The sequence below is a fragment of the Humulus lupulus genome, chromosome 8 (genome assembly GCF_963169125.1).
Source record: "Humulus lupulus chromosome 8, drHumLupu1.1, whole genome shotgun sequence".
NCBI classification, from domain to species: Eukaryota; Viridiplantae; Streptophyta; class Magnoliopsida; order Rosales; family Cannabaceae; genus Humulus; species Humulus lupulus.
Window position 1 is genome coordinate 67996219 of NC_084800.1, and position 10806 is coordinate 68007024.

Genomic DNA, 10806 nt, shown 5'->3' on the forward strand with positions numbered 1-10806 from the left:
TCGGGATTTAATAGAAGTTTATATTAAACAAATAATCATGAAAATAAAACATGTGAGCAAAGTGATTGACCAAGTCAAAAAATGATTTCTATTCTTTTATTGATAATAAAATGAGATTACAAAGAATTTGGGTTTTAATTAGGGCATAAAACCCCAACAGCATGTTGGTTGTATAAATATGGACATGAATTGATTGTGGTATACTTAGCATATGTTGCTCACTTGTGCATGGTACTGACTTATTAGTCAGATTTGGCAAAGGTGCTAGTATCAACTGTGAAGCTGTGACTTATTAGTCAGGTTCGGCGGTGGTACTGGGCACTGGTCACGTTGCACTGACTTATTAGTCAGAATTGCTTTAGCGAGTATCACGCAAGCCAACAGGGATTAGATCTAATTGACTATCAGCATTGAATGACTCAATGAGCATTAATGCCAGACCGACCTCGAGGGTCGATGAATGAAATAAGCGCTTGGAGGCTAGTGGTTTACCTAGCAGCCACTCTCCCACTTGAAACAGTGACAAGCTTGTCAGTCACTCAATATGGTTTACCAGAACATGTTGGAGACTAGTGGCTTACCTAGCAGCCACTCTCCCATTTGGATTAGTGACTTGCTTGTCAGTCACTCAGTATGGTTTATCAGGACCTCATGTGATGTTCACTCATTTGTTTGAAAGCTTTATGCTCAGTGTGATTATAATGATAATCATTTGAAAATATTCATGTAAAGTGTTATGTTTTCTTGCTGGGCTTTGGCTCCTGGGTGCTATGTGGTGCAGGTAAAGGGAAAGAAAAGCTCACCTAGCCTTGAGTGGAGAGCTTAGGTGGTGATGTGTACATATGCGGCCGCTTGACCACCACGGCTAAGGAGTTCTCAGAGGAACTAGGGGGTTTACCCTAATTTTGCCGCTTAGGTCGGCGGGATTGTAAAATGAAAACTGTAGTGACCATTTTGTACTGAGAACGACTTGTAAACGTTTTGATTAGCTCTGCAGAGCAGTTTGTAGTGAAATTATCCATTTCCTTTTTATTGGTTTCATACCTTAGCCTGTTAATTACACTTAGAGCACGTTTTTGACCAAAGGACTCGGGTAACGAGTCAAATTTCCGGTCCACCATTCACCGTAACTGTTCTGGGGTAACCAGGGCGTTACACTAATGGCCTCTGATACAAGGTGGTCCCAGGGGACAAGAAGGTACTTGGGTACACTGCCATGGTAGTGGCATAGGTCGTGGTGGAACAGAAGATCGTGGTGTCGATGCTTGTTTGTGGTCAGAGACATGCAGGTCATGCCACCACTCCTCGTACCTCCACTACTTGCCAAGGACGGATGTCAGAGGTTGGCTGAGAAGGACCACATCAGGTACCTTGCGCGTACAACCACAACTTGTCTGGCGTGGGGATAGGGTCTGCCATCTGTGGTTTTTAGGGTCGTACCTCCATACGCATGTCATACATGGAGTAGACAAGGTTAACCACTTGTCCGCGCGTCCCTCACGTGTACGCACTCTTCTGGTCATGCACGGGTTTCCATCCTCTTAGTGCTTCCTATTCTCTTACCTCTTATACGTTGAAGTCTTTTCGGGTCCTCGTGAAAATTAATACCCCCAAGAGAGTGGAAGGAAAGATCCTCCCGAGGCCTGTGGTGCGAGGTCCCTACGCGTGAGGCGGAGCAGTAGTGCGCGGGGCTGCTGCACGCGAGACGTTGTGGCGTGAGGTCCTTGTGCGCGAGGCAGAGCCGTGGTGCGTGGGGCTACTGTGCGTGAGACGCTGTGGCGCGAGGCCCCTGCGCGCAGGGCTGAGTCGTGGTGCGCGGGGCTGCTGCGCCCGAGATGCTGTGGCACGAGGCCCCTGCGTGCGAGGCGGAGTCGTGAGGCGCGGACTTGGGGCACGAGATGGTGTCTCTCGAGGCGCGGGCGCGCAGCATGGGCACCTGAGCGAGGCGAGGTGTGCCTCGCTATGCAAGGCCCTTGTGCCTGACACAAACAAGTCATCCCTCATTTCTGAGGAATTTTGATGACTTGGGAAGCCATTCTTAGGGTGTTGCATAGGAGACCTTCATATATTGAGGTATATCCCTGCGACTTGAAGTGGGGTGTTCAAAGGGGTAGTTTCCCGTGTTCACACCTTCTATCTCTATCACGTACTTGGCGCCTCCGGTGTCCCTTAGCCGCTTATTTCACTAAGTGACCAGACCTTTTTTCCTTGGTGGATTTTTAGCATCCACAATAACTATTACGAATGAGTAATGATATGTGCACCCAAAATATGCACACAAACATTACACACAGTGACATGTCACTGCTTTTTAAAATAGTGGGTCTCAATTTTAATAAATGTGATTGGCTAGGCTAAACTGCCACATCATTGTGTGTATTGTTTGAGTGTATATTTTTTGTGCACATATCATTACTCATTACGAATATAGCAGTTAAAAATATACCTCTTAAAAATATAGTTGTTTGAAATATAGCTATTTGAAATAGTATTTGTTGACCCAGGATTTGGCCAACTGACACGGAGTCAGAATATGCTTGATATGAATGAATGTGTAGAGAAGAACGTAATGACAAAAAGTAATAACAACACGACGTTTTTATAGTGGTTCGGCCCCAGGGTATGGTAATGACCTACGTCCACTTAGACTATTATTGATATAGAATCAAAGGAGTGATCAAAGAACAAGGGTTCAATGAGTTTCACTAACCTCTAAAGAACAATACAATATCACTGGGAGAATTACTATAATCTCAAATAATTCTAAGGCCAAAAAGTTCCCAAAAGTCTTTTCCTTGAGCTATCTTTTGCTATTTATAGGCTCAAGGGGGATTACAAAAGATTGTTACAGATATTCTCTCCTGGATAGTCGGATACTCAGGAGATTGTGTGAGTTAAATTCGGGATTTACAAAGATCTTCTCATTAATGTTGCTTTGTACGCGGAACCATCGACCAGACTGGTCGCATGTAAGATTGGGCTGCTTACTGCTTCTAATGCGTCTTCTGGTCGATACTCTAGCAGAGCTTTTCCAGGTGTCAGCCACGTGTCCAGGGATCACTTGCCACGTCATCAATGCTAATTTTTTGGATAACAGTATTATTAATTATTAAACTATTCAATATTAAATATTAATTTTTTTTAAATATATTAAAATAAAGAATGTTATATAAAATAAAGTGTGGTTGAAGTGAGATTGGAAAAAGTGGCTCCCTAAAATAGCTTTTTTGCTAAAATATCTCAAATTTAGCTAAAATGTAGAGAGCGCGCCACTGGAGAGGCTCTTAAGACTAAGAAAATAAAATATATAAATAACTTAATTCAATAAAAAATAATAATAATCAAATCGCACTATCTCGATAATAGGTAAATGCCTCTTTCTTGTCCGAAGTTCTCAGAATTATTCGTAATAAGATGTCTACAATTCCACTCTACCATTGATCTCCATTTAGGACATTTATGCCAATGTGTACAGTGTATCATATGATGTGTATACTACAAATTTTCAAATCTGCCTTGTGGTGTTCAAATATATTCTCATATTCAGCCATGTTATGTTTAAATTCGTTCATTATGTACACACTATATCAGGCCCAAACGTATGTTAGAAATAAAGTCTCACATGCAAATAACTTGGGAAACATTATGCCCTTATATAATAACCACTTAATACCAATTGGTCACTTGATAGTTTGGCTTATCTCATAAAAACATAATTAAATTTATGGATGAGTACCTGCATTAAAATTACTTAGTTAAGCTGATAAACCTTCATCAACAATAAATTTTACAAAGCATCAATTTTGATATTATGCATTGATAAAAAAACACAAAAGTGATAAAGATATTTAGCATTCTTAGTGGTATCACATGGTGTGATACATAAACATGTTAAATTTGAGTGTGTGGCTTATCTATCTACCAATAACACTTTTTGGTTCATTTGTTGGGAGACAAAAGAAACAGTTCATTTGTTAAGTATCTACTGTTTACCAGGCCAAGAATAATTGCCATTCTCATATACTAATGAGTTTGGCCCCCAACATGTTTGAGCAACCTTCAAGAGAGACAAGGTTACATGATTATAGGCTCAATCTATAATGTCCTTTTCGCTTGTCCCATCTCTCTTTTCTAATGATATTGACTTGTAACGCTTGGCACATAAAACATACAATCCAAAGTTGATTGCAGCCAAAACAGCCGACAAAAAGAAAAAACGATCCAAATGACCATCATTTAGATTAGGAGGAACCCAACCAAGCTTTCCATCTTTTGTTGTAACTCTCATCACAACAGTCAGTATGGTACTTGCAACATAGCTCCCCATAGCTGAAGATGACATGGACAAGCCTATTCCCAAGCTCTTCAATCCATCTGGTGTTTGTGAAGCAAAAAACTCCATTTGAGCAACGTACACAAATGCTTCTGACACTCCCACAAGCACATACTGTGGAGTTTGCCATAGAATGCTCAATGAGCTTGTTTCTCTTCCGGTGAAATCGCTAGCGAGTTTTAGCCTTTGTTGCTCAACAATGCCGGCAATGATCATGGCTACTACAGCTATGGCCAACCCAATTCCAATCCTCTGCAGCGGGCTCGGAATCTTTGGCTTTCGTTTTGTTGCTTTGACATAGAGAGGAATGATGAGTCTATCGTATAGCATGATGAAGACTGATGTGCTGACTATGTCGAACACAGTCATGCTGGCTGGAGGGATGTGGAAGTTGGCAACATTTCTGTTCATGGCAGCGCCTTGTTCGACGAAAAGTGAGAGCATTTGAATGAACACAACAGATGAAAAGATGGTGCATATCCATACTGGTAATAGCCTCAATATGCACTTCACTTCTTCAACTTGAGTCACAGTACAAAGATGCCACGGACTTGGAGTTTGGCCTTCATTTTTTATTACTTTCATGTCTTCTGGTACAATAATTGCAGCCCTGTCAAGAAACCTGTCACAGAGTCATTATATCAAACACTAGTAGAACATTAACATTTCTTATTCTCACTATCAACAACTCTAAAATCCAAATGGAAGCAGTTACTCACTTGAAGCCACTAGTGTGAAGAATCCTTCTCATGCCATTAGTTTCACCCTCTTTTGAATGGACTTCATAGAGCTCTTCTCCACTTGAAGGCATATTTTGATGCAATTTTTTCATGGAAGCCACTATAACTTGAGAAAATCTAGAGATGGGATTCCCAGAAGGCTTGAAGTGTCTATATCTCAAAGTCCCACTTAAGAGAAAAACATAACCAACAATAGCAGATATAGTACAAGTCCAGAACCCCACCACCCAATATCCCATGTTCTCTATGTAAACCAATATAGTCTCAGCCACTAAGCTTCCAAGGTTTAGAGACACATAAAAGTAGCTATAAAATGAAGATTTAGACTGTCTTTCCTTGGGATCTTCCTCGTCGAATTGGTCTGCGCCGAACGTAGCAAGCGCAGGCTCAGGTGCTCCATTTCCTAAGGCAATAAGGTATATTGACACATAGAACATTGCAGTTTCAAATGGTGTATGAGCCTCACATAACTCCCCAATTTTGCCACAACCATCTGGTCTTAGAAGAAATAGTTGAGTTGACAAAGATAGTGCTATTAGTCCCTGCCAAAAAGAGCATAAATATAGATAGAGTTAGTAATCGTTACAATGTGGAAAGTGGTCTAGAAGTAGTTTAAAATGGGTGCATCTCAAAACTATTTGGTGATGAGTGGAGTAACTCGTGCTCTTATGTATTGTTGAATGTACCCACACACCTTCAATCATGGTATGGTGTTGGACACTCGCACTAATATTTTATTTTAAAAAATAAAATGTCAAGACACCATGAAAGTGAGGTATAATTAGAAATCTTACAATGATATAGAGAACTTGAAAAATGACACATGTTAGGTATCTGCCCAAGTAAGAGTCACTGAGAAATGCACCCATTAAAGAGAACAAATACACAGTTCCCATCCATCTACTGAATGTTTGTGCTGCCTCAGCATTGGAATGCCTCAGAACTGATTTTGAGAACAGAACCAAATTCACTTCAACTCCAGCAAATGCCAATGTAACTAGTCCTTGGTTCACTGAGTCATCCAACAAAAGTAATTCCACCAGAAAAGATTAATGAACTTTATACACCAAACAAAATTATTGACATTGATTGAATTTAAATATAAGTGGTAGCTTACCCTTACCCTCTTTTCCCCACAAAAACACCAAATGATTGAATTGGAATTATTGGATTTAATTATAACTTAATTATGTTGGATTATGTGAAGTACTAAATTGTGTTTGTTGTAGCACTGAGATTAAGTATATAATGAAGTAATAAAACACAGTTTAAATTAAAGTATGTTCTAATAAAATTTGAAAGTTGCAAATTAATATTTAAAAAAAATAAAAATAATGTTATTTTCAAATTTATTTGAAGTATATATAAATGTTGTGCATGAGTAATAATTGGTACAGGACTGGTCTTGTGCTAGAGCCTCCAATTTGTAAAATTGTAATATAAATATAAATATATTATAAATTTGATAATTATATAATTTTATGAAAATCTAAAAAAATTAAAATATAATACAATTGAGTCCCAAAAATGTCATAATCGACCCTGAATATGTATACACAAAAATATTATGAAAAAGTGATTAAATAAGGATCACTTACTAAGAACACTCCAATGGATATTTTAAATTATATTTTCCTAAAAAATATAAAGTGTTGATGATAAGATTTTGTAAAATACAAAAAATTTACATTTTGCTATAATATATCATTTACATCTATAAAACACTATTCATTCTTTTTAAAAATATATATTTAATATCCTTTTTTACCTTTTTTATTGTTACATAAAATATTAAAATGAATACAAAAATAATAAACTATAATATTTAAATGATATGAAGACAAAAAAAAAAGTTGATGCATTGTATATGTAAAAGTTATAATGTAAACAAAAAAAATTGATAATGTATTTTACAGAATAGAACAAATAATTAATGCTTTGAGAATTGTTAGTATAACCCTACTAAGCTTGTAAACTAACTTATGAATTTAAAGCTCAAGTTTTTTTAGTGTTAAAATAAACACTAATGACTTTTCTTTTTTTTTGAATTATTTACTTTTTTTCAGTTGTAACACCTTTTTTGTTATCAAAAATCAAAACAAAACAAAAGTAACTTTGTCATAAAACGTAAAGGTGAGGAAACAAATATTGAAAGAAGATATTGGGATTAAAAAAAATTTATATTTTGTCTCATTACCTGTTTGGACTATGTGTTTTGATAAATTATTTTTTGGATCTTATATTTTGTAAAATTGTTAAAATAGAACCCTAAACCTGATTTTGGTCAATAATTTCTCAATTAAAATCACAAATAATTTACCAAACTAACAATTCAGAATAAAAATAAAATCATTCTACTTAAAAACTGTATTATTATATTCAATTTTTTCTTCGGGTTCTATTTTAACAATTTTACAAAATACAAGGTCCAAAAAATAATTTTTTTTTGTCAAAACTCAAGATCCAACAGTAATAAAACAAAACACAGGTCCAAAAATATATAAAAAAAAACACACATTATAAAAAGATAAATGGTTATAATAAAGTACCCAATAACAACATTCCACATCTCCATCCACCACTCCTCTGCTTGACAGCTGATTTTCCATGCCTATCAACTGACCCATCTCTTGTGAATGTTACTGCTGAATTCTCAGCTCTCTCTTCTCCATTCCCATTCTCCAATTGGTTCAGCTCAACCATCTTTCATTTACACAAATCCAATTATCAAAATCACAATCACAATCACTGTATAAATAACTTACTTTTATGCTCATAAACATATTATTATCACATTAATGATGCTGATTTGGAATATAATTTCGGTTACTTGTCAACATGTCATAAAACACACTCTCTATTAATTAATTTTTCATAATCATTCATTTGTGTAACTTAAAACCAACCCATTTAGTCCATTTCAACAATACAAAAATATTTTTTTTGGTATATAATGACAAAATTGTCTTCTTAGCTATAATGACACTATAATAATGATTGTATGAGAAAATTTTAAGCCATACATTTGGAAGAGTTCATCCCTTTAGAAATTGGTTGAAATTGTGCATAAAATTGATAATGAAATAAAAACAAAGCAAAAAAAACATATGAAGAAACATATATTACCTTGAAGGTATTATTTAGTAGTGAAGTTCCACTAGAGGCTGCTTCTGGAGGAGCCATGGATTTGAGATGAAACAAGTTGGTTGTGAGAGAAAAGAGAAATGGGTTGGTGGGTAGTGAAGAGGTGAAATTTATAGCAATGAATGAAAAGTTGGAAAGATGAATCCCAAGATTGCCATTCAGAACATTTACAAGAGAAACCAACTACTGTACCCCTGGCTTTGAACAAGCATGACATGTGTCATCATAGCACTCCACTTGTAAAAAAAAAACTGATTTTTTTAATTTTTTGGGTCAATAGGTAGGTCTCATTGACTCACATACATTAATATATATAACTTCAAATCTAAAAGAAAATCCCATTTCCAAACTTGCCATATAGTTGGGATGGAAGAAGATCTCAAAATCCAATATCAGGGACATAAATAAAAGGAAGATATATAAACTCATGGTTGTATTTTTTGACTGGTTTCAAATAATTAAGATCAAGAACAAAATGATTTGAATCAACTCATGTTGCTTTTCATTGATTGAAGAAGACCACCGATGAAAAAAGATTGTCCCAGTTTCCCATAAAGAATGGTGATGATGATGATGAGTGTCTGTCTCATGAGTCATGAACATTGAGGATTGTGTCTTTTATTATGTTTGATTTTCAAGTGTGTTTGTCTTGTGTCTGTCTAGACATTCAATCTTGACTGAGTTTGGTTGACCCATTTAAACTTGTGATGATAATAATAATTGATGAGACTCTTTCTAAAAATCTTGTGTGACAGCCTCCCGATATTCACGCAAAGGCCAAATTTAGTCTTGACTACTTTCAATTTGCTAATTATGTATGAGAATTATTGGAACAAATGGCTGCGCACTTGTATGGATTAAGGAGCCTAATTAAGGACAGCAAGAACAAGTGGCCTTTTGTTCATGCTGTTTTTCAAATCATGCTCTTGTCTCTTTTATATATATACTATACTAGTTACCGTGAATATTTGATCCGAAAAATTTGTAAACCCGACCAAATTCGACCTGATCAGCCTGAATTTTTGTAAAACTCGTCAAATTCGAGTGAAATCTTATCCGAATCCAACATGATTCGGGTTGGGTTCGGATTTTGAAATTAAAGGCACACGGGTAACCCGATCCTTAACATAATTAAAAATAATTAATGCTTTTTTAAAAAAAAAAAATTACTAAGACCCAATTTGTAAAAGATCTACATTACCAAACTAACAATAAAGTTAAAAAAACATGCTAAAAGTAAAAAATAAAAAAATGTCAAAAAAATGGTATTTTTGAAATTTTTTTACCAATGCCTATTTTTGGCTCAAAGCCCATTTTTGAACCAATCTCACTCAAAACTCGACCAAACCCGAAATCACCCCAAAACCCGAAAATTTTGGACCGGATTCGGTACCACTTTCCTCCACCCGAAACCAGCAAAACTCGAACCCAATGCACTCGAAACTTTAAAATCCGACCCGTGTGCACCCCTAATACTAGTGTCACATGCAATGTATGTAATTAAAAATTAAAATTAAAATAAATATGAACAATATCATAAAAAATTGGAGTTGCTCTTATAGAAGGTGGAGATGAGAATGACTTTTGTACATTTTTTTTTCTTTCTCTTCACATACATTTCTAAATAAATCTCTCATAAATTTTTATTTCTTTTTCATATTCTTAAAAAATATATATAGTATAATTAGTAAATAAATTTTATTTTTATTTATTAACTCAAAATAAAGATAAATATAAACATAAAAAAACTTTTAAAATGATCTCATTAGATACAAAATTATTAGTAAAACCACAATATTCAATTTTCATAGTTATAAAAATTAAAATATATAATTTTTTTCTTAAAAATAATAAATAAATTAATATATAAGTGATATATTAGATATTCTCGAGTGAACTAAAATATATATTTTTTATTATATTTTAATATTTAATTTGATTATTCATATTATTATTTTACCAAAATTATATATGTATGAAGTACTTTAAAATACACAACACTACATAAAATGCTGAGATTTTTTCATATTTATGAGTTCTTTTTAGGTTGTTTATTTAACTTTTACACTTTTTTTATAGCTTATTTATTTGGAAGTTCATATTTATGGGATTTTATTTCTTATAAATTTGAAAAAATATATAATTATGCCACACTTTTAATCATAATTATGTTTTTATTTTATTTTGAACATAATTTTATTTTATTATTTATTTTTTCCTTAACCTTTTTTCTTCATTTTTTCTTTTTTTTTTTCCATGATTTTTCTACCAATTCTTTCCTTCATCTTTTTTTTTCTTTCAATTTTTCCATTTTTTTCTTTTTTCTTTTTCTCCTTTTTTTATTCATTTATCTATTTGTTTTTTTTTTCTTCATATTTGTTGACCCTCGTTTTGGTCAACTGATACGGAGTCAAATGCTTTATGTAATAGGAAACATTGAAATAGATCTAATGGAAAGAACAGTAAACGATACAATAAATTATAGTGGTTTGACCCCACAAATTGGTAATGACCTACGCCCACTTAAGCTATTATTGATATTGATTCTCAAATGAGTGATCAAAGAACTAGAGTTCTTCGAGTTTCACT

The 10806-nt window shown here is 34.6% G+C and overlaps 1 protein-coding gene across 1 annotated transcript; it reads right to left on the reverse strand.

Moving 5' to 3' along the window:
- Window positions 1–3860: 3860 nt before the first annotated feature.
- On the reverse strand, window positions 3861–8374 carry LOC133793856 (protein NRT1/ PTR FAMILY 7.3-like). Its single transcript, XM_062231106.1, has 5 exons — window positions 8200–8374; window positions 7623–7776; window positions 5868–6085; window positions 5053–5615; window positions 3861–4955 (listed from the first exon to the last, which is right to left on the reverse strand). The coding sequence occupies exons 1-5, from the start codon at window positions 8254–8256 to the stop codon at window positions 4091–4093; spliced, it is 1857 nt and encodes a 618-aa protein (XP_062087090.1). The 5' UTR covers window positions 8257–8374; the 3' UTR covers window positions 3861–4090.
- Window positions 8375–10806: the final 2432 nt, after the last annotated feature.